The 24,459-nt window shown below is 42.3% G+C and overlaps 1 protein-coding gene across 1 annotated transcript; it reads left to right on the top strand.

The window, feature by feature from the left end:
* On the top strand, positions 1 to 21,125 carry LOC129101192 (integrin alpha-3-like). Its single transcript, XM_054610870.1, is given in 27 exon segments — positions 1 to 164; positions 1,918 to 2,045; positions 4,345 to 4,439; positions 4,804 to 4,940; positions 5,007 to 5,113; positions 5,302 to 5,394; positions 5,616 to 5,675; positions 5,808 to 5,964; positions 6,321 to 6,514; positions 6,601 to 6,689; positions 6,769 to 6,902; positions 8,177 to 8,254; positions 8,381 to 8,448; positions 10,802 to 10,938; positions 12,375 to 12,518; positions 13,725 to 13,822; positions 14,727 to 14,895; positions 15,322 to 15,408; positions 15,527 to 15,606; positions 15,728 to 15,805; positions 15,891 to 15,993; positions 16,065 to 16,241; positions 17,697 to 17,813; positions 17,977 to 18,087; positions 18,520 to 18,618; positions 18,861 to 18,986; positions 19,594 to 21,125. Coding segments are annotated over 27 exon segments (3,210 nt in total). The 5' UTR covers positions 1 to 6; the 3' UTR covers positions 19,780 to 21,125.
* Positions 21,126 to 24,459: the final 3,334 nt, after the last annotated feature.

Raw genomic sequence — 24,459 nt, forward strand, 5'->3', positions numbered from 1 at the left:
GTCTCCATGGCGACGGGTGTGTTTGTGTTGCTAAGCGCGTGGTTCGGTGTGTGCGTGGCGTTTAACCTCGACACGTCGTTCTCACTGCTGAAGACGGGAAGAAAAGGAAGTCTGTTTGGACTCTCTGTCGCTCTGCACCAGGACCTGAAGACAGACAGGTACCTGTGAGTACCCACCTGTCTGTCTGTCTGTCTGTCTGTCCGTCTGTCTGTCTGTCTGTCTGTCTGTCTGTCTGTCTGTCCGTCTGTCTGTCCGTCTGTCACTGTCTGTCTGTCTGTCTGTCTGTCTGTCTGTCTCTGTCTGTCTGTCTGTCCACTGTCTCTCTGTCTGTCCACCTGTCTGTCTGTCCACCTGTCTGTCTGTCCACCTGTCTGTCTGTCCGTCTGTCCACCTGTCTGTCTGTCCGTCTGTCTGTCTGTCTGTCCACCTGTCTGTCTGTCTGTCCGTCTGTCCACCTGTCTGTCTGTCCACCTGTCTGTCTGTCCACCTGTCTGTCTGTCTGTCTGTCTGTCTGTCCGTCCGTCTGTCCACCTGTCTGTCTGTCCACCTGTCTGTCTGTCTGTCTGTCTGTCTGTCTGTCTGTCTGTCTGTCTTTCAGACTCCTCTCACTAGATGAAACATAAAAGCAGTTTGAGGATTTAAATAAAGTTTCAGTTTAAATGAAACACAAACAAAGAGACGATCAATAGAAAAACCCTGTGAGTGTAATGATGTGGAGCACACACACACACACAGTCAGGTGAAATAATGTGTTTGGATTTTCCCAAATCCTCATTATTGATGGAGTATTAAGAAAGATGCAGCAGGGAGGAGGGGTATACACCCCCCACCCTCCTCCCTCCTCCCGCCCACTACCCTCACCTCCCCATCGGAGGCGCCTCGCCGTCTGAAAACCTCCAGGTCCAGAATGTGGAGATCACTCAGAGGTCACCCAGCTGTCTGTCTCTACCGTCACCATGACGACCGTCTCTTTATGGTCTCTAATGGGATTGGCTGCTAATAGACCACCCACCCACCCACACCACACACACACACACACACACACACACACACACACAGTTATCTGGTGTCCTCGGGGTTCAGGGGTCAGGAGGTCAGTGTGTCCTCTGATTGGTTGAACAGAAACGTCTACACCTGGTCAGGTTTCCTTCAGGAGTCCTGACTTCCTGTCTCACCTTAAAGTCAAATGATGTCATGTCTGACAGGAAGTTAGCGGTCTGACATCATCACCAAGGTAACAGGTCTACACACACACACACACACACACACACACACACACACACGCACATTGCTCCAATGATTCCAGTCAGTGTTACTGGTGTAACTGGGACAGAATCAGCTGATTGTGTCACATGATGGTCAGATGAAACACGGAGTCCTCCGTCTGTCATTGTCTGTTTCCTGTCCTTCATCTGTGTGTGTGTGTGTGTGTGTGTGTGTGTGTGTGTGTGTGTGTGTGTGTGTGTGTGTGTGTGTGTGTGTGTGTGTGTGTGTGTGTGTGTGTCCTTAATGTCCTTCAGACTGAGACGTCTCTACATTTATTACAGCAGGAAGGAGCAAAACAAAGAATCTATCAGGGCTAAATGCAGAAACATATTGATGAGTGATCACATGTCCTTCCTCGATGCAATCAACACTAAGCTCAGTGACATCACTGATATGCAAATGACCTACTACTATTACTGTCCCTGTCTCATCCTGTCTCATCCTGTCTTACCTGTCTCGTCCTGTCTCGTTCTGTATTACCTTTCTTGTCCTGTCTCACCTGTCTGGTTCTGTCTTACCTGTCTTGTCCTGTCTCACCTGTCTGGTTCTGTCTGGTTCTGTCTGGTTCTGTCTCGTTCTGTCTCTCACCTGTCATAGCTGTCTGGTTCTGTCTCATCCATCTCACCTGTCTTACCTGTCCCGTCCTTTAAGGCTATTGGTCGGAGCCCCCAGGGAGAAGGCGGAGACTAATGTTCCAGCCAATCGAACAGGAGGAGTGTACAGCTGCCCGATCACTGCCGGCCAATCAGAGTGCAGCAGGATGAAGCTCATAGACCCAGGTGAGACTCACCTGTATTCAACCAGGAAGGCGTCGGTAGCGTTTCATTGGTGTCGGTAGTGTTTCATTGGTGTTTTATGGTGTCGTTGGCGTCTCGTTGGTGATTTGTGGCGTCGGTGGCGTCTCGTTGGTGTTTTATGGCGTCGGTGGCGTTTCGTTGGTGTTTTATGGCGTCGGTGGTGTTTCGTTGGTGTTTTATGGCGTCGGTGGCATCTCGTTGGTGTTTAATGTCGTCGGTAGCGTTTCATTGGTGTTTTATGGTGTCGTTGGCGTCTCGTTGGTGATTTATGGCGTCGGGTGTTTTATGCGTCTCGTTGGTGTTTTATGCCGTCGTTGGCGTCTCGTTGGTGTTTAATGGCGTCGGTTGCGTTTCGTTGGTGTTTTATGGTGTCGTTGGCATCTCGTTGGTGATTTATGGCGTCGGTGGCGTCTCGTTGGTGTTTTATGGCGTTGGTGGTGTTTCGTTGGTGTTTTATGGCGTCGGTGGCATCTCGTTGGTGTTTAATGTCGTCGGTAGCGTTTCATTGGTGTTTTATGGTGTCGGTGGCGTCTTGTTGGTGTTTTATGGCGTCGGTGGCGTCTCGTTGGTGTTTTATGCCGTCGTTGGCGTCTCGTTGGTGTTTAATGGCGTCGGTTGCGTTTCGTTGGTGTTTTATGGTGTCGTTGGCATCTCGTTGGTGATTTATGGCGTCGGTGGCGTCTCGTTGGTGTTTTATGGCATCTCGTTGGTGTTTAATGGCGTCGTTGGCGTCTCGTTGGTGTTTAATGGTGTCGGTGGCATCTCGTTGTTGTTTTATGGCGTCTCGTTGGTGTTTTATGGTGTCGTTGGCATCTCGTTGGTGATTTATGGCGTCGGTGGCGTCTCGTTGGTGTTTTATGGCGTTGGTGGCGTTTTGTTGGTGTTTTATGGCGTCTGTGGTGTTTCGTTGGTGTTTTATGGCGTCGGTGGCATCTCGTTGGTGTTTAATGTCGTCGGTAGCGTTTCATTGGTGTTTTATGGTGTCGTTGGCGTCTCGTTGGTGATTTATGGCGTCGGTGGCGTCTCGTTGGTGTTTTATGGCGTCGGTGGCGTCTCGTTGGTGTTTTATGGCCGTCGTTGGTGTTTTATGCCGTCGTTGGCGTCTCGTTGGTGTTTAATGGCGTCGGTTGCGTTTTAATGGCGTCGGTAGCGTTTCATTGGTGTTTTATGGTGTCGTTGGCATCTCGTTGGTGATTTATGGCGTCTCGTTGGTGTTTTATGGCGTTGGTGGCGTTTTGTTGGTGTTTTATGGCGTCTGTGGTGTTTCGTTGGTGTTTTATGGCGTCGGTGGCATCTTGTTGGTGATTTGTGGCATCGGTGGCGTCTCGTTGGTGTTTTATGGCGTCGATGGCGTTTCGTTGGTGTTTTATGGCGTCGGTGGTGTTTCGTTGGTGTTTTATGGCGTCGGTGTTTTATGCATCTCGTTGGTGTTTAATGGCGTCGGTAGCGTTTCATTGGTGTTTTATGGTGTCGTTGGCGTCTCGTTGGTGATTTATGGCGTCGGTGGCGTCTCGTTGGTGTTTAATGGCGTCGGTGGCATCTCGTTGTTGTTTTATGGCGTCTCGTTGGTGTTTTGTGGTGTCGTTGGCATCTCGTTGGTGATTTATGGCGTCGGTGGCGTCTCGTTGGTGTTTTATGGCGTTGGTGGCGTTTTGTTGGTGTTTTATGGCGTCTGTGGTGTTTCGTTGGTGTTTTATGGCGTCGGTGGCATCTCGTTGGTGTTTTATGGCGTCTCGTTGGTGTTTTATGGTGTCTCGTTGGTGTTTAATGGCGTCGTTGGCGTCTCGTTGGTGTTTAATGGCGTCGGTGGCATCTCGTTGTTGTTTTATGGCGTCTCGTTGGTGTTTTATGGCGTCGGTGGCGTCTCATTGGTGTTTTATGGCGTCGTTGGCATCTCATTGGTGTTTTATGGCGTCGTTGGCATCTCGTTGGTGTTTAATGGCGTCGTTGGCGTCTCGTTGGTGTTTAATGGCGTCGGTGGTGTTTCGTTGGTGTTTTATGGTGTCGGTGGCGTCTTTAGTTTACGTTTACAGAATGAACTCTCTAATCAGAGCATTTAGATGAATAATGTCATTATCTGTTTTCAGCCCTGAGATGTTATCTCTCTCCTGGTGCATTATGGGTACTTTATCCCTCATGAGAAGTGACAGCTGCTGTCTGTTTCTGTTATCTGCCATCTGTGGTAACCATGGCAACAGCCAATCAGAGAAGTTGATCCTGTGATGTCACAAACAAACATCATAAACTGATAAATTACTTTCACAATGTGCTGTTTTTTCAGACCTGAACCCGTCTGAAAACCTGATGGAGGACATGTGGTTGGGCGTCTCAGTAGCCAGTCAGGGCAGACCAGGGGGAGGGTCCTGGTGAGTCTCTGTTCTTATTGGCTGATCAAGGTGTCACTCTTTCTAAACTAATTGAAACCTTAATGAAGCCTTCATTCACCTCTATGTAACTAAATGCTAACCAAGCCAACTCATTTGGTAACTAACTAAACATAGTTGATTAACTAACGGACTACTTAACTTACTAGTCAACTGATTGTAACTAAATACTGTAAGACTTACTAATCTAATTAAATGAGCATAACTAGCTGACTAATTGAGTGACTAACTAGCTAATAAACTAAACTTACCAACTGGTTGACTCATTAACTAGTTCCTGTCTGTCTTCCCATCTGATCTGTCTTCTTTATTAACTACTCGGTTAACTAACTAACCCGCCTCCTCACTCTCTCCAGGCGTGCGGCCATCGCTTCATTAAACTCTACGGAGTGTCCAAGATCAGACACATGATTGGCCGCTGTTATCTCCGTGGAAACGACCTTCAGTACGACGACACGGACATGCACTGGCAGAACCCCGACCAGACCTGCAGGTAGGTCACATGGCCCGCAGGTCACATGACCAGTGGTTTCCTGTCAGTGAACCTGTGTGTGTCCAGTCACCAGGGTGATGTCAGCGGTGAGGTCATGTGTAACGCGGGGATCTCGGCCTTCATCACGCAGAACGAGGTCATCGTCGGCTCGCCTGGAAGCCACGAATGGCAAGGTGACTTCCTGTTTGGTCCTGTTAGCTTAGCACCAAGTCTGTGGCTCTGTTCACCTGACTGTGTGTGTGTGTGTGTGTGTGTGTGTGTGTGTGTGTGTGTGTGTGTGTGTGTGTGTGTGTGTGTGTGTGTGTGTGTGTGTGTGTGTGTGGGTGTGCGTGTGTGTGTGTGTGTGTGTGTGTGTGTGTAGGTAACGTCCATGTGTCCTGGATGAACCCAGACCTGGTCTTTGACACCCAGACCAGCTCCTTCTCCAACACGCAGCACAGACACATTTATATCGGTGACTGTCCCTTTAAATCCCTCCTCGTCTTCATCACTCAGCATTACATGTGTTTATGTTCATTATTATTGATACGTATCAATATTATTGATTTGACCAGAGTAGACGTCCATGAAGGACACACAATGTGTGTGTGTGTGTGTGTGTGTGTGTGTGTGTGTGTGTGTGTGTGTGTGTGTGTGTGTGTGTGTGTGTGTGTGTGTGTGTGTGTGTGTGTGTAGGATATTCAGTGATTCAGGCTCGTCGTCTTCTCTCTCAGGATGATGAAACCATAGTAACAGGTGAGTACTGATGGATTGATTTGTTGATTGATTGATTGATTGATTGATTGATTGATTGATTGATTGATTGATTGATTGATTGATTGATTGATTCATTCTGACTGGCTCATTGCTTTCTGTATTGATGAGCAGGAGCTGAGCCTCGGGACACTAAACATGACGCCCGTGGCTCCGTGCTGCTGGCGGTGAAACGGTCTCACACCCTGATGACTCAGTGGACTCTACGCGGTGAACAGGTGGGCTCGTACTTCGGTAACGCCGTGGCAACCAGCGACCTCAACAACGACGGGTAATGGAGGATTCACACGAGGTCACTTCCTGTTGGTCGTCCTCTCTCTGTGTAACGTTTCATATCGAACAATTCAAAAAGGTCTAAACTGCAGAAATCATTTTAGTTTGGCTTGCATTGACTTTACTTCCTTTAATAAAGAAAAAATAATATTTTTCACACAATAATTAGTTCTATTATAAACCAATGAAGTACTCTAACTTAATGAGGTGTGAATCTGTTGTTAATGAATGTGACGAGTTGAAGAGAAAAATATAAATAAATAATATAATAAACATGTAATATTTACTGAAATGGAACCAGCAGCAGACGACCATCCAGATATTCGACCTGTCTGCTTTTCTTTCCTCCCGTAGGTGGAACGATCTGCTGGTAGGCGCTCCTTTTTACTTCCATCGTCAGCAGGAGGCGGGCGGGGCAGTTTATGTTTACATGAACGCAGGGGGTTCGTTTGATTCTACGGCCAGCGCGGTGCTGAGAGGACCGACCGGGTCGGCGTTCGGTATGGCTGTGGCTGCTGCTGGAGACCTGAACCAGGATGGCTTCCAGGGTGTGACAATAAACTGATCATAATGAACCGATGTGAATGTCTGGAGAGACGGTGCTGAAGAAGCTCACGTGTTCTTGGTGTTGCAGACTTTGCAGTCGGAGCTCCTTTCCATGAAACAGGAAGTGTGATGATCTGGACCGGTAGCAGCGATGGGGTCTCTGCAGAGCCGAGCCAGGTCTCACAGTGAACACACCTCTGTATGATAGCAGTGGAGGTGTGTTCACACCTGTAAGCCCCTCCCTCTCCCTCTGCAGGTGATCCGTGGCAGCAGGGTCTCTCCTGTGTTCAAGACTTTTGGTTACTCTCTGTCTGGAGGTCTGGATGTTGATGGGAACAAATATCCAGACCTGCTGGTCGGCTCTCTGGACGACGCCGTCGCTCTGCTCAGGTACCTGAAACCCTCCAATCACACCACCAGACGCCGTCGGTTACTGTCAATCAAATTATTATTTTACGTTTTGATTTATTTAACCGAGATTCGGTTGTGGCTATAACTATACCTATGACCTCCTATAGTCATAGTTAGTATATAACTATAACTATGACTATAACTATAACTATGACTATGACTATGATTATGACTATGACTATGATTATAACTATGACTATGACTATGATTATAACTATAACTATAACTATGACTATAACTATAACTATGACTATGACTATAACTATGACTATAACTATAACTATAACTATGACTATAACTATAACTATGACTATGACGACTATAACTATGACTATAACTATAACTATAACTATGACTATAACTATGACTATGACTATAACTATAACTATGACTATGACTATAACTATGACTATAACTATAACTATGACTTCCTATAGTTATAGTTAGGGTTAACCCTAACTATAATTATAACTATGACTATAACTATGACTATAACTATAACCCTAACTATAACTATAACCCTAACTATAACTATAACTATAACCCTAACTATAACCCTAACTATAACTATGACTATAACTATAATCCTAACTATAACCCTAACTATAACTATAACCCTAACTATAACTATAACCCTAACTATAACTATAACCCTAACTATAACTATAACCCTAACTATAACTATAATTATAACCCTAACTATAACTATGACTATAACTACAACCCTAACTATGACTATAACTATAGCTATAACCCTAACTATAACTATAATTATAACCATGACTAAAACTATAATTATAACTATGACTATAACTATGACTTCCTATAGTTATAGTTAGGGTTATAGTTATAGTTATAGTCATAGTTAGGGTTATAATTATAGTCATAGTTATAGTTATAGTCATAGTTATAGTCATAGTTATAGTTATAATTATAGTTATAGTTAGGGTTATAGTCATAGTTATAGTCATAGTTATAGTTAGGGTTATAATTATAGTTATAGTTAGGGTTATAGTTATAGTTAGGGTTATAATTATAGTTATAGTTATAGTTAGGGTTATAGTTATAGTTAGGGTTATAGTTATAGTTAGGGTTATAGTTAGGGTTATAGTTATAGTCATAGTTAGGGTTATAATTATAGTCATAGTTATAGTTATAGTCATAGTTATAGTCATAGTTATAGTTATAGTCATATTTATATTTATATTTATATTTATATAACTATAGTTGATTGATTGACGTCCTCTCCTCAGAACTCGTCCAGTCGTTCACCTCTATAAAACCATCAGAGTTTCTCCGGACGTCGTCAACCCGAACAATTGTGACTTCTGGTGAGATACAAACCGTCCAACATGCTAACATGCTAACAGGCTGACACGCTAACAGGCTAACATGCTAACATGCTAACCATCTGCCAGGCTAACAGCAGACTTCCTATGTGTGTGTGTGTGTGTCAGTATTCAGGTGGAGGTGTGTTTCTCCTTCATGTTCAGCACCGGAGAGAAGAGCGACAGAGGCAACATCAGTGAGCATTCATCTACTAATGTTCACTATAGTGACGTATATAATAATGTTTATATATTTATTATGATAATCATTTATAAAATAACAAGAGGAGCACATTGAAAGCTGACCCCATCGATAATCTTAATGCCATTTATGTTCAATGACCGAAGAACCAGGAGCATGATGGGAAACGGCTGCTGATCAAAGAGCTGATTGGCTCTTTCTTCTATTTCTTTGTTTGATTCAATGTTAGTTTAAAGAATGTGTTAGTGTTATTAATGCAATGAAGGTTTAGTCTGTTACATACTGTACCAACAAATACACATTGTGTGGTTTATAATAATAATAATAATAATAATATGATAATAATAATAATGATAAGTTCTTTATATAACACTCATCAAAACAGCAGCAGTTACTAGGTGCTTTACAAGGCAGACATAAAAATAAAAAGTGTGCGCTTAGCTAATTGGTTGACCTGATTGATTGACAGGACAAAGCTGTCAATTAACGCCTGGTGTTAATCAAGACACACACACACAGACACACACACACACACACACACACACACACACACACACACACACACACACACACACACACACACACACACACACACACACACTTACACACAAACACACACACACACACACACACATCAGATGACATCATGCTGGGTCTTTGTGTGTCCTCGTCTTCTCTGTGTTTCTGTGAATGATAAATCACATTACAGACACTGATAGTATTACATCTGAGTCTCTCTCTCTCTCACACACACACACACACACACACACACACACACACACACACACACACACACACACACACACACACACACACACACTCAGTATTCCTCGGGGAGCTCTGTGTGTCCTGCTTCTGTCTCATTTGTTTGTCCCAATCAGAGATGAGGTCACACTGTTGCTACGACACCAAACATCCACACACACACACACACACACACACACACACAACACACACACACACACACACACACACACACAAATCATCAGTGAGTTTCTGAAATATAGATAAATTAATAAACAACCTCAACCTTTGTGAGAAGGGACTCGTTGTGCTTCCTGTCTCCTACAAAATAAAACTTGAATAACAAATACACAATTATGGTTAATAATAGATGATAAAGTATTATTCTTCATGTTTACTGTTGCTTTGAATGAAGTAGTTTCTGTGTTTATAAACTCCAACAAACACCATCATGTAAATATGATGATGATGATGATGATGACGACGATGATGAAGTCCTAAACTAGAGGTTAAGTACTCAGATTACTGCAGTAAAGGAGGAATTACCACAAATACTCAGCTACAAGTAGAAGTACTGCCTTCAACATTTGACTTGAGTAAAAGTACAAAGGGGATCAGCAGCAAAGTATCAAAGTACAATTACTCTTATGCAGTAATATATTTACATTAAAGTATTTTATATTATCATTGATGCATTAATGTGTTCATCACTGCTGATGAAGGTGGAGCTCATTTAATGTCTCTGAAAACCGCTGGCTACTTTGTTCATTCAATACGATAAAATGATCCTTTATTAGTCCCGGGAAATTTGCAGTAATCTAATACATCATAATTAATATTAATATAATCTATCTAATAATATTCTATTGATAATCGTTAAATTTCAAAGTTATTAGATAAATGTAGAATGTCCATCATGGCATGGAGAAGGGTCGGGGTGTTCTGCTTTTCTATAGTATTCATTGGGTACATAACTACTGCGTTTCTCCCTCGTATTAGTACTTTATCATGTCCTGTGGTCTTAGATGAACTCACGGGGTCTCGTACTCTGGATGACTTCTTGTTGGATCAGACTGTAGACTGAAAACCGGACAGAAAACTTCCTGTTTGTTGTTGGAGATCAGGAACAGTGAGGAGTTCCTCAAGGCTCCATCCTCGGTCCTCTCCTGTTTAACCCACAAACTGATGCAGAACAACAAGAACGATAAATGTTTTCACCTTTATGATATGAAATAGTTGAATCTTCATGTTTCCACTGAAGTCAACTGAACAAATCAATGATTCATGAAATTAAAGGTTCTATAATTCTATAAGATAAGATAAGATAATCCTTTATTAGTCCGCAGCGGGGAAATTTGCTCAAAAAGAATGATGAAAATATATAAATGATATTTCTTTGTCTGTTGTCTTTCTGTTATTTTGTGAACTTCATGCTGTTTTTTTCTGATGAACCTCTTTGACTTGACTTTATGCTTTTTATACAAGAACTATTCATTCCAACATGAACCTGATGTTGACATTATAAAGCATAACAAATATACATTCAGAAGGGCTGTTTGGTGTTTGTCTTTCTGTCCTTCTCTAACTGTCTCTTTGTCTCTCAGCCGTCCACTTCGCTGTCACTGCTGACTTAAGCAGCATCAAGTCCCGCCTCCGTTTCCGTGACAACGGGCAGAGCGTGTACTCTGGTTTCCTGTCGATGGCGGATAAACGATGTGAAACTCTGAGAGTCCAACTGCTGGTGAGAAACATGAACAACAGAAGACAGCCTGTTAGTGCCCCCTAGAGGCTCCAGGGTTCAGTACTGACACATTTGTCCTGAAGGTGGTGCTAGAAGAAAGATGATGGAAGCATTAAAGTCTAATGGGATCATCCTCTGGAGAGCAGGAGTGAGACATCTCTTTAATAACAGTGGATCAGGAGGACAATCTTTGATCCAAACTATTCATTTAACCATTTTATCTGAAGGCTGGTCTAAGATCCTTCGTTCTCCAACAAAAACCTTTTGAACAACTAAAGATAACTGCTGATAGCGTCTCAGCTGTTTCTACCAATAATGAGAAGAAAAACATCCACATGTTTGTGTTTCTGTGTAGTAAAAGGAAGTTCTGCTGTTTGATAAGAGCGACGGATCGTCTGAGCTTTAATCAGTCGGCTGCTGATAGAGTTCTCATCCTGCTTCAGAGTTCAGAGGAAAAAACAACTTTCTGTTTGAGAGGCTGCATCAACTGAAGGGAAGTTCAGAGGGTTCCTCAGACGGTTCCTTCAGGAGCCGTGGTTCATGTTGAGTTTTCAGTTAGTCTACAGCAGGTTGAGGTAAAGTTTATCGTGTTGGACTCGTCCTGTCACCTCTTCATTCTTATGTTCACATTCAGTACAGGATCACACATTTCAAACCCGAGACCCTCAGTTTGGTTCCATAACTATGAATCCTGTTTATGCCGCATTCCTGCTGCTCATCTTCCAAACCATCACTCTTCTTCTCGCCTGACTTATTTCCAGCTGCTGGTTTCACTTAATTTAACCAACAGGCAGAGACTTGAAAGAAGCAGAGACTTCACCATCAGTGTTTAGTCAAGTTTACATTCTGTTAAAGGTTCTCTGTTCTACATTCAGATCACTAAACCTCATCAATAACTATCACCTAATAAAGATATAGAGGAGTAATAAACATTCTGATCACTAATATCTGATCAATAAGTATCATGTTCATACAGTTATAGATCAATAATGTCTATCTGATCACAGAATAAAGTGTCTGTGTTTTTATCAGAGCTTCTCCTCTTTCTTTACAAAGCCGACAGGCTGCGTGCCATTTAGTTCATCTGAGTGCATGTGAGTTGATGTAAGTGCACGTGAGCGTGCCCCACTCGTTAGCTCATTGTCTCCTGGTCCCCCTCAGGCTAACACTGTTAGCGCTGTTAACACTGTTGGGACTCTTAGCGCTGTAAGCGTTGTTAGCACTGTTAGCACTGTTAACACTGTTAGCACTGTTAGCGCTGTTGACACTGTTAGAAGGTCTCATCGAGTGTCCTGAAGCTGTTTATTCCTGTGGGTGCGTTCAGGGACACTCTGGAATCCTCAGATGCGCTGTGGAGCTGTCGTCAGCAGATGAAAAGAAAGCTACTGTATGAAAAGTGTTTTTGAGGTTCTGTTCTGTGTGATTGTGTTCTGTAGAGTCCGATCCGAGACAAAGTGGAACCTCTGGTGTTCTCTCTGAACGTCTCTCTGTACGAGAAGCTTCCCAAGAAAAAAGCCCCGCTGCAGAACCTGAAGCGCCTCCCTGTACTGAGCCGCACACCCCGACCCATCAGAACCCAGGTCAGAACCCAAAGAACCCTTTGTAGCCTAGGTCAGAACCCATCAAAAAAAGTTGTTAAGCAAAACCAGATCAAACTCAAATCAAAGGTCAGAAGTAAATAGAACCCAGCAGAACTCATCTGAACCTACATTAAAACCCACCGGAGAACCGATGAAAACCTAGGTGAAAACGCTGTGAAAACTACCAATGACCTTCTAATAGCTTCAGACAAAGGACTTGTCTCTGTACTTGTATTGTTAGACCTTAGTGCTGCATTCGATACCAGTGACCATCAAATCTTATTACAGAGATTGGAGCATCTAATAGGCATTAAAGGAACCGCACTCAGCTGGTTTAAGTCGTATTTATCAGACCGATCTCAGTTTGTATATGTAAACAATGAAACCTCGATGAAAACCAAGGTCAGTCACGGAGTTCCACAGGGGTCTGTTCTTGGACCAGTTTTATTCACCTTTTATATGCTTCCTTTAGGGAATATTATCAGAAAACACTTTCATTGTTACATACATTACTATCCCTATTTTCATAATTATAATTCTACTGTAATAATTGCTGCTGTTATTATAAGTAGTCTTATTATATGAATCATTTATGTCATATACATTGAATGTGTTGTATCTCTGTTATGCTGCTCATTCTGTACACATGACATCTATTGCATTCTGTCCATCCTGGGAGAAGGATCCCTCCTCTGTCGTTCTCCCACAGGTTTCTTCCTTTTTTCTCCCTGTTAAAGGGGTTTTTAGGGGAGTTTTTCCTGTGCCGATGTGAGGGAAGGACAGAGGATGTGAGGGTCTAAGGACAGAGGATGTGAGGGAAGGACAGAGGATGTGAGGGAAGGACAGAGGATGTGAGGGTGTAAGGACAGAGGATGTGAGGGTCTAAGGACAGAGGATGTGAGGGTGTAAGGACAGAGGATGTGAGGGTCTAAGGACAGAGGATGTGAGGGTCTAAGGACAGAGGATGTCGCATGTGCACAGATTGTAAAGCCCTCTGAGGCAAATTTGTAATTTGTGATTCTGGGCTATACAAAATAAACTGAATTGAATTGAAAACCCAAGTCATTACCAAATCAAATAAAGGTCAAGGTAGAAAAAACCTACTGTTGTGAACAAAGAACCCAGATCAAAAGTCAACACATCAGGAAAGAACCCGAGAGAACTGTGAGTTACAGCACCTCTGACCGTCTATTTCTTCATCATCAGATCCACATCCAGAAGGCCTGTGGTTCTGATAACCGTTGCCATAGTAATCTGCAGATGACGGCTCGGTTCACAGATGAGAACCAGAACCCCTTCGCCATGTGAGTGAACTCCTCAAATAAAACATGAGATCTAGGGTTCCCACTGCTTCCTGTCTTTGTGCTTTAACACATCAGTGTTGTGGTTTGATGAACAACTGCTCAGGTAAATTGATTGTTTAAATTGATCATACCAAATACATGAGACTTCAATTTTCAAAGGATCCGTCTGACTCTGACGTTATTGGAAGTGTACCGGTTGAAGATTCAGAGATGTTGGGGTCTTTCTCTGTGACAGACTCTGTGTGAATGTTTAGTTCACTCGTAAAGGTGAAACAGAGACGCTATGTTGAACGGCTCGACTAGGATGTTAGTCCCGCCCCTGGTGCTGATTGGTTAACTGTTAGTCGTATCTACACCATATAATTATAAACTATTAGTACAGTGTGAGCATCAGCATCAATCTTGTCGATTCTGTCGTATAACATTAACTGAGACTTCATGTGGAATAGATGTGAAACACTTGGGCCTCAATGTGAAACTTGACTTATAACTCGTCCTAAAAGACATGGGACTTGACTCAGACATTCCCTGAATAATTTATGACTTATAACAACTTGAATATTCTCCTAGATGACTTTGGACGAGACATGAACTTGCCCTTAATGACTACCTGACTTGCATCTTCTCCTAAGGGACTTGAAACTTGACTTGAGATTTGACTTGGACCTACCTCAGAGGACTTTACCTAGATTTGCCCTTTTTAAGACCTGGGAGTTAACATGGACCAAAGGACTTATGACTTGTCTTGGGGCTTGACTTGGACTCACCCTAAAGGAGGCGAGACGTTACTCTGGATTTGAGACTTTGAGACTTCCTGAAGTTCTTGGCTGGAGGTTTGGACCATTAAAGCGTCTTCACAAAGCTGCTTTCAAGTTGTGATTTGTGTATTTGTGTGTGTTTCCAGGCAGAAGGGCGGCCAGGTGTTGTACTACAACGCCGGCATCAACAGACTGTTTTTGGAGGTTAATGTCAGCAACACACCGTCTCTGGACCGACAAGCAGAGGACGCTCACAATGCCGTCCTGAACATTAGCATCCCACCATCACTCATTTACTCCGGAGTCAGAACGAAGGTAGGGACTTTATCCTAAAGGACTTGACTGACTTGAGACTCTGAATACTTGACTGATGGACCCTAAAAGACTTGACTGATGGGTTTGAGACTCACCCCAAAGGACTTTACTGATTGACCCCGATGGACCCTGAAGGACTGGACTGATTGACCCTGATGGAGCCTGAAGGAGAAGACTGATGGACCCTGATGGACTCTTAAGTACTTGACTCATGGATTTGAGACTCACCCTGAAGGATTTAACTGATTGACCTCGATGGGACCTGATGGACCCTGAAGGACTGGACTGATTGTCCCTGATGGACCCTGAAGGACTGGACTGATTGTCCCTGATGGACCCTGAAGGACTGGACTGATTGTCCCTGATGGACCCTGAAGGACTGGGAATTGTCGCTCCTTCAAACAGTCCTGTTTGTTTGTGTTTCAGGGTGACATCCATGCAGTGATGGAGTGTTCTGTTGAGGACGCTGTTCTTCTGTGTGAGCTGGGGAACCCATTCAAAAGCAACTGGAAGGTACACAATGTCATTGCTGGCCTTTTACTGGATCAGAGTCCTGCTAGTGTTGTCTGGCCTTTAGTGATCCGGCTGAGACTCTTACGGATCTGATTCTCCGTCTCTCTGTGTATTTCAGGTTCAGGTGTTGATAATATTTCAGCCGTCTGAAATCAGTTTAGACACCAGAGAGATCCAGTCTCTGCTGCAGCTGTCCACGTAGGACACACACACACACACACACACACACACACACACACACACACACACACACACACACACACTGTCTAAAGGTGTTTTCGTGGACAGGTAATGAGTCGTGTCTCCTGATCGTCTTCAGATTCAGTGAGCAGTCGGATCTGTCTCCTGTCTTCGTCTGCATGTTGGTGGAGTATTCTCTGCAGACATCTCTCACTCTGTAAGTACCACACAGTATAAAACATCAATGTTGACCTCTGACCTGATGACCTCACCTCTCCTATTGGTTGATTGTGTCCTGACAGAGTCACTCCTCCGGGTCCGGTCTCCTTCAGTGGTCCTGTGATCGGAGAGTCGGCCATGAAGGAGACAAAGGATGTCGGCAGTCTGCTGCTCTTCACCTTCCAGGTTCGTCTAAAACCAGTCTATCTGCTAAAGAGTAAACAGGCCAGGTGATAACCCACGACCTCCTCTGATAGGTGCACATCAGCGGGAAGCCGCTGGGTCGCCTAGGCAACCTGCAGGTGGAGTTCGATTGGCCAACAGAGGTGTCCAACGGGAAGTGGCTGCTGTACCTCACAGAGATCCAAGTGAACGGCTCATCAGAGGCTCGCTGTGCTCCGCCGGGCGACGTCATCAACCCCCTCAGCCTACTGGTAACTATAGCAACATCATCAACCCCCTCAACCTACTGGTAACTATAGCAACATCATCAACCCCCTCAACCTACTGGTAACTATAGCAACATCATCAACCCCCTCAACCTACTGGTAACTATAGCAACATCATCAACCCCCTCAACCTACTGGTAACTATGGCAACATCATCAACCCCTTCAACCTACTGGTAACTATAGCAACATCATCAACCCCCTCAACCTACTGGTAACTATAGCAACGTCATCAACCCCCTCAACCTACTGGTAACTATAGCAACGTCATCAACCCCCTCAACCTACTGGTAACTATAGCAACGTCATCAACCCCCTCAACCTACTGGTAACTATGGCAACATCATCAACCCCCTCAACCTACTGGTAACTATGGCAACATCATCAACCCCCTCAACCTACTGGTAACTATGGCAACGTCATCAACCCCCTCAACCTACTGGTAACTATAGCAACGTCATCAACCCCCTCAACCTACTGGTAACTATGGCAACGTCATCAACCCCCTCAGCCTACTGGTAACTATGGCAACGTCATCAACCCCCTCAACCTACTGGTAACTATGGCAACGTCATCAACCCCCTCAGCCTACTGGTAACTATGGCAACGTCATCAACCCCCTCAGCCTACTGGTAACTATGGCAACGTCATCAACCCCCTCAACCTACTGGTAACTATGGCAACGTCATCAACCCCCTCAACCTACTGGTAACTATGGCAACGTCATCAACCCCCTCAACCTACTGGTAACTATGGCAACATCATCAACCCCCTCAGCCTACTGGTAACTATGGCAACGTCATCAACCCCCTCAACCTACTGGTAACTATGGCAACATCATCAACCCCCTCAGCCTACTGGTAACTATGGCAACGTCATCAACCCCCTCAGCCTACTGGTAACTATGGCAACGTCATCAACCCCCTCAACCTACTGGTAACTATGGCAACATCATCAACCCCCTCAGCCTACTGGTAACTATGGCAACGTCATCAACCCCCTCAACCTACTGGTAACTATGGCAACATCATCAACCCCCTCAGCCTACTGGTAACTATGGCAACATCATCAACCCCCTCAGCCTACTGGTAACTATGGCAACATCAGCCTCAGATTGGCTCCGTTCGTCTAGAATGAATAAACTTCCCGTAAACTGCCGGACACTGGATCCTGGTCTACAGGAGAGACTGCATAAGATCCAGATCCTCATAAATGACAGAGCTACCAGCACACATGTTTCAAATGATTTATATTTGTACTATATAAAACATTATATATTCTTATTAATCAGTTGGTGTTTACCGTGTTCAGATTAACAAGCTACAAAATGAGAAGGACGATGATTTAAAAAGACTTCTGTCGCAGTTTGTCCCGACAGAGAAACGTTTTAATGTCTTTGAGTGAGAGAGTTTGATCCTGAATAAACTTTGTGTTTCCTCAGCTGTCAAAGGAGGAGAAGAGAAAGAGGAGGAGTGTGGAGGACAAAGTGCAGGAGAAGAAGGAGGAGCAGAGTTTCTCCTCAGCCGTCCTCCAGCAGAAGAAGACGTCCTACGTTCTGGTACAAATACTCTCATCTCTGCCGGGTCTCTTTTGAAGTGGGATCTTTAATGAGGACATTTAGACATTTTTGGGTTAGGACTTGATTTAATTGGCTGGAGAATACATTTAGTAAGTGATGGTCCTCAGGTCTAAAGTACAGATGTGTGTGTTTGTGTGTGAAGGACTGTGATCACGGAGCGAACTGTGTGACCTTCGTCTGTCCGCTGACCGATATGAACAACTCAGCGACTCTGACCGTCAGAGCCCGACTGTGGAAGGCCACCATGACGGAGGTACCGACTCATCTATCACATTTAACGGAACTACAAGGTCCTCAGGTCCTCTGTTCAGATAAGATAAGATAAGATAATCCTTTATTAGTCCTGCAGCGGGGACGTTTGCAGGATTACAGCAGCAGAGAGGAAACAAGAGACATAGTAAAAAACACAAGATCAAAAGAAGTATTATCAATAAGTAAAAAAGTAAAAGATCCACAATAACAAAAATATTAGATATACAGACAGAATAATTATTGTATAATTATTGTATTATATATATATTTATATACAGGTGACACAAACACAAAGACGTTACTGCTGGATGTCACATGTTAACCACGAATACCTTAAACGCCGATGTCAGGACTTTATGGTGATCTGTTCTTCCTTCCAGTGGACAGAATGAAATGATTGGCTCTGTATCAGATCTTCCTGTGTGTGTTTCAGGACTACAGCGACGCACGGAGGGTGTTGGTTCGAGGCCGGGCGACTCTGAAGCTGCAGACGAACAAACCGACCATCAACATGGATCCTCGCAGCTCAGAGGTACGAACCCAGAGCTCGTCTGGTCTTCACTTCTTAGCAGTGGTGACAGAAGAGAGTTATCTTCCTTCCTCCGTTCATGTGAGAGCGAGGCTGGGAGGCGGGGCTAAAGGAGACGCTAGTGAGCATGCTCAGTGGGCCCGATGATGAGGAAGATCAGAGGAAGATCTGTGGATCTTCATCACAGGATGGACGGGGCTCCGCCTCCACCAGTTACCTCCTGAATCAGTATTCCTCCTCCACAGATTGAAGTCCACATCTATCCAGACCCGGGGCAGCAGCTGGGCTCCAGAGCCCCCATGTGGATCATCGTGGTGTCGGTCCTGGCTGGACTCTCGCTGCTGGCTGTGATCTGCCTGCTGCTCTGGAAGGTAAACTGATGTGGGTCACTGGTCCTGGTTTTAGCATCTATGAATCTATGAATGGGTGTGAATGGGTGATTGATTAGTAATGTCAAAGCGCTTTAAGTGGTCGGAAGACTAGAAAAGCGCTATACAAGTACAGTCCATTATTTATTATTATCTACTGTAACCAAAGTCTGCAGAGCTGAATACTCTCATGTTTTGCTTTCTCGTCAATATAAAATGATTGAATCCTAACGTCATCATCACCTCCTGGTCGGTAAAGTGCCGTTATGTCGCCCCCTGCTGTTCAGTGTGGTTTCTTCAGGAGAGCCAGCAGCAGAGAGACGTACGAGGCCAAGACCCAGAGAGCCCACATGAAGAGCCAGCCGTCAGAGAGGGAGAGGCTGGACCAGGAGCTCTGAGTCCGTCTGTAAGGACCAGCTGCTGACCCACTTTCTTCTCCTCAGCTTCTTTCTTCCTTCCGGCTCTCTGACTCTTCCTGAACCTGATCATCTTGTCGTTACGTCGTTGAGTTTTGTGAATCTGTTCCTCTGCCTCTTTAATGATCCAGTTTGATGGTTTATGGGCCTTTGCTTCAGAGACTTCATACAAACTTTCTGTGTTTTGTCTGCAGTGTGGTTTCTTTGTGCGTCGGGGGGCATGGCGGGCCACGGTGCTCCACCAGGGGAGGATTATGGGTAAAGATGAGCAGCAGCAGCTTAGGGACTCTGACGATTTCCTGATCCAAGACCACGTCTCCTCATCCAGGAACAGGAAGTCACCCAAACACTGGGTGACCTCCTGGACTGAGACGCACTGAGAGACCAACAGTATCAATGGAGACACATCCTGAACCGGACCAAACTGATCCCTCAGACCCTGAACATGACCAAACTGATCCCTCAGACCCTGAACATGACCAAACTGATCCCTCAGACCCTGAACTGGACCAAACTAGACCAACACTGCCATTTAATACCTGCTGGACTGTTGAAGTTAGTTCTGCATTGAGGCGGAGATACAAGTTTCCAGCTGACAGTTAGTTCTAATTTATATATTCCTCTCACAACAAAAGTTTTTCATGTTTTTATAGAATATTTCGTTTATTATTTATCAGCATTTGGAATATTGTGTTTTTATGTTTTTCTATCTAAACATTTGTAGGATTTGCTGTGTGTGAACTACATTTCCCAGCATCCTTGGGTGTCTGAGAAAGATCAGAGATAGTGAAATGAATACTTTTGTTATTTCTATGATAACCATGTTGTCTGGTCAGGCCCAGTTTCACCAGAGCCACGTTTCAGAAAGTAGGTTTAGTGAAACTCTGAGTTAGTTAAACCTGAGATAACTCTGGTTTTGATTTGACACAAAGAGAGCTGACTTTAACTCTGGCTCCATTAAAGTCAGTTACCATGGTAGCAGTGGCCATAACACTCTGAACACAGTTGATGTCAATGATGGAACATTATTCCTTTAATATTGTACATTATATGTTGATATTTCTCACTGAACAGGATTGTGGTGCAGCTGCAGAAAATTAGTTTATTAAATAGGCTGAGTTTATTCTGAACCAGTCTAAACATGTTTTATTTCCGTGACAGTGTTTAACTCAGAGTCAGTCAAGTCAGAGTTTGTTGAACCTGCCTCCTGAATCAGGGCTCTGGAGTCAGTGAAGTGTTTATGTTAAAATATTTGGGATCAACAGATTTAATGTTAAATTTGGAAACCAAACGGCCACTTAGATCTACAGACTGATTAATTAATTGCTAAATTGATCAAAAGTAAGTGAACAGCATTAATATTTAACGGGCTAATTCATGAAAGTAGTGGAAAGCTCCTTTAAAAACCAAATATGGCAGCAAATGTCGTGTAGATGAGTTAAATGTGCCTAAATGTTCTGATGATGTAGTGTTGCCTTCAAGGCCTCCTCGTTGTGCTTGTGTTGCTTTCAGGTGCTGAAGGATCCTGTAACTGTTTGTTGTAGTTTCCTCACAAACCAGTCGGTTTTCTCCAGAGCTGTTTTCTGTGTCCTTTCACTGCCTTTTTATATGATTGTGATATTTCTGACAGCACTTGAAAGCAGCGTCTCTTTTGTTTGTAAAGTCTTCCGTCTTTGTGGTGCTGAACTGTGTCGCTGTTCCCTTTGTGGTGATGATATTAAAGTATTTTGGGATAGTTTACTGGACTGTGACATGTTCAGGGTCAGTTTGTTTTTTCTGTTGTGTTACTGCATTCTGTCACCGTCTCTAATGTCCAGTTACAGAAACCACAAGAAGCCTTTAACTCGTTATGAAACAGACCTTCATCAGCAAAAGAGACTTCAACAAGAAGATTGGCTTGTTTTTACGAAAGCTGTCGCCCAATCAGACCAAAACGAGGGATGTGTTATTATTTTCACGACATATACTATCACTTTTTTATCACTTTTTTCGACATATCAGAATCAGAATAAGACGCTGTTTATTAACAAGTACGTTACACATTGGTGATTAATTGGTGCGTACAGTAAATAAACAGTGCAATACTAAAGACATCATTTAAAAATAGAAACATGAAAATTTACAATAGAATTATGTAAACAAATAAACACATAAGAGAATGTTAAAACAGGTTTATTATATTATTAAAGTGTCAGGACGTGCAGCAGGGTAAACTGTAAGAGATTGTGCGGGGGATGTCATTTTCTGGGTCAGTGGGGGTCCCGGACTTTATTGATCAACCCAAGTGTGCTGAAGAAGCTGTTTCTATGGCGTGAGGTCTTGGTCCTGATGGACCTCAGCCTCCTGAATATGAATATCAGCTTTATTGGTCATACATACAGCGGGTAAAATAAGTATTGAACACGTCACCATTCTTCTCAGTAAATATATTTCTAAAGGTTCTATTGACATGAAAGTTTCACCAGATGTCGGTAACAACCCAAGTAATCCATACATACAAAGAAAACCAAACAAATAAGTTCAGAAATGAAGTTGTGTAATAAAATGGAATGAGACAGGGAAAAAGTATTGAACACATGAAGAAAGGGAGGTGCAAAAAGGCATGGAAAGACAAGACAGCAGCTGAAATCTATCAGTAATTAGAAAGCAATCCTGCCCCTTGTCAGTGCAAATTAATATCAGCTGGTTCAGTCCCAACTGATGGCCTATAAAAGGTGTCTCATTACCAAGGTGTCACACAAGAAACATCTCATGATGGGTAAAAGCAAAGAGCTCTCTCAAGACCTTCACAACCTTATTGTTGCAGAACATACTGATGGCTGGTTACAGAAGGATTTCTAAACTTCTGAATGTTCCAGTGAGCACTGTTGGGGCCATAATCCGGAAGTGGAAAGAACATCCATAGGTCTAAGGTTAGATATAGGTCTATAGTTAGATATAGTCTATAGTTAGATATAGGTCTATAGTTAGATATAGTCTATAGTTAGATATAGTCTATAGTTAGATATAGTCTATAGTTAGATATAGGTCTATAGTTAGATATAGTCTATAGTTAGATATAGGTCTATAGTTAGATATAGTCTATAGTTAGATATAGTCTATAGTTAGATATAGGTCTATAGTTAGATATAGTCTATAGTTAGATATAGTCTATAGTTAGATATAGGTCTATAGTTAGATATAGTCTATAGTTAGATATAGTCTATAGTTAGATATAGTCTATAGTTAGATATAGTCTATAGTTAGATATAGTCTATAGTTAGATATAGTCTATAGTTAGATATAGTCTATAGTTAGATATAGTCTATAGTTAGATATAGTCTATAGTTAGATATAGTCTATAGTTAGATATAGTCTATAGTTAGATATAGTCTATAGTTATAGTTAGATATAGTCTATAGTTAGATATAGGTCTATAGTTAGATATAGTCTATAGTTAGATATAGGTCTATAGTTAGATATAGTCTATAGTTAGATATAGTCTATAGTTAGATATAGTCTATAGTTAGATATAGTCTATAGTTAGATACAGGTCTATAGTTATAGTCTATAGTTAGATATAGTCTATAGTTAGATATAGTCTATAGTTAGATATAGGTCTATAGTTAGATATAGGTCTATAGTTAGATATAGTCTATAGTTAGATATAGTCTATAGTTAGATATAGTCTATAGTTAGATATAGGTCTATAGTTAGATATAGTCTATAGTTAGATATAGTCTATAGTTAGATATAGGTCTATAGTTAGATACAGGTCTATAGTTAGATACAGGTCTATAGTTAGATATAGTCTATAGTTAGATATAGTCTATAGTTAGATATAGTCTATAGTTAGATATAGTCTATAGTTAGATATAGGTCTATAGTTAGATATAGTCTATAGTTAGATACAGGTCTATAGTTAGATATAGTCTATAGGTCTATAGTTAGATATAGGTCTATAGTTAGATATAGTCTATAGTTAGATATAGGTCTATAGTTAGATATAGGTCTAAGGTTAGATATAGTCTATAGTTAGATATAGTCTATAGTTAGATATAGGTCTATAGTTAGATATAGTCTATAGTTAGATATAGTCTATAGTTAGATATAGTCTATAGTTAGATATAGGTCTATAGTTAGATATAGTCTATAGTTAGATACAGGTCTATAGTTAGATATAGTCTATAGTTAGATATAGTCTATAGTTAGATATAGTCTATAGTTAGATATAGGTCTATAGTTAGATATAGTCTATAGTTAGATACAGGTCTATAGTTAGATATAGTCTATAGTTAGATATAGTCTATAGTTAGATATAGTCTATAGTTAGATATAGGTCTATAGTTAGATATAGGTCTATAGTTAGATATAGTCTATAGTTAGATATAGTCTATAGTTAGATATAGTCTATAGTTAGATACAGGTCTATAGTTAGATATAGTCTATAGTTAGATATAGTCTATAGTTAGATATAGGTCTATAGTTAGATACAGGTCTATAGTTAGATACAGGTCTATAGTTAGATATAGTCTATAGTTAGATATAGTCTATAGTTAGATATAGTCTATAGTTAGATATAGTCTATAGTTAGATATAGGTCTATAGTTAGATATAGTCTATAGTTAGATATAGGTCTATAGTTAGATATAGTCTATAGGTCTATAGTTAGATATAGGTCTATAGTTAGATATAGTCTATAGTTAGATATAGGTCTATAGTTAGATATAGGTCTAAGGTTAGATATAGTCTATAGTTAGATATAGGTCTATAGTTAGATATAGGTTTAATGATACTCTTCTCATTAAAAATAACATGATGACGGCTGTGATGACGTACTGCTGACGTACTGCGGTAAGCGTGTTGCCTCACTTCCGGTTCTCAGCGTAGTTGATAGCGTACTTTTCGCAGCTCCAGCGAAAACTAGTGAATTGTGTGACATTCTTTATTATAGCGGCTAATTACCTGTTTTACACTTAAAACACTTGAACACTCATATCACATCTTAATTCAGCGACTTTTCGCTTAAACCAACAGTTTACACGTTGTTCAGTTCTGCTAACGCTAGCTAGCCTCATTTA

The sequence above is a fragment of the Anoplopoma fimbria genome, chromosome 13, assembly GCF_027596085.1.
Source record: "Anoplopoma fimbria isolate UVic2021 breed Golden Eagle Sablefish chromosome 13, Afim_UVic_2022, whole genome shotgun sequence".
Classification (NCBI taxonomy): domain Eukaryota; kingdom Metazoa; phylum Chordata; class Actinopteri; order Perciformes; family Anoplopomatidae; genus Anoplopoma; species Anoplopoma fimbria.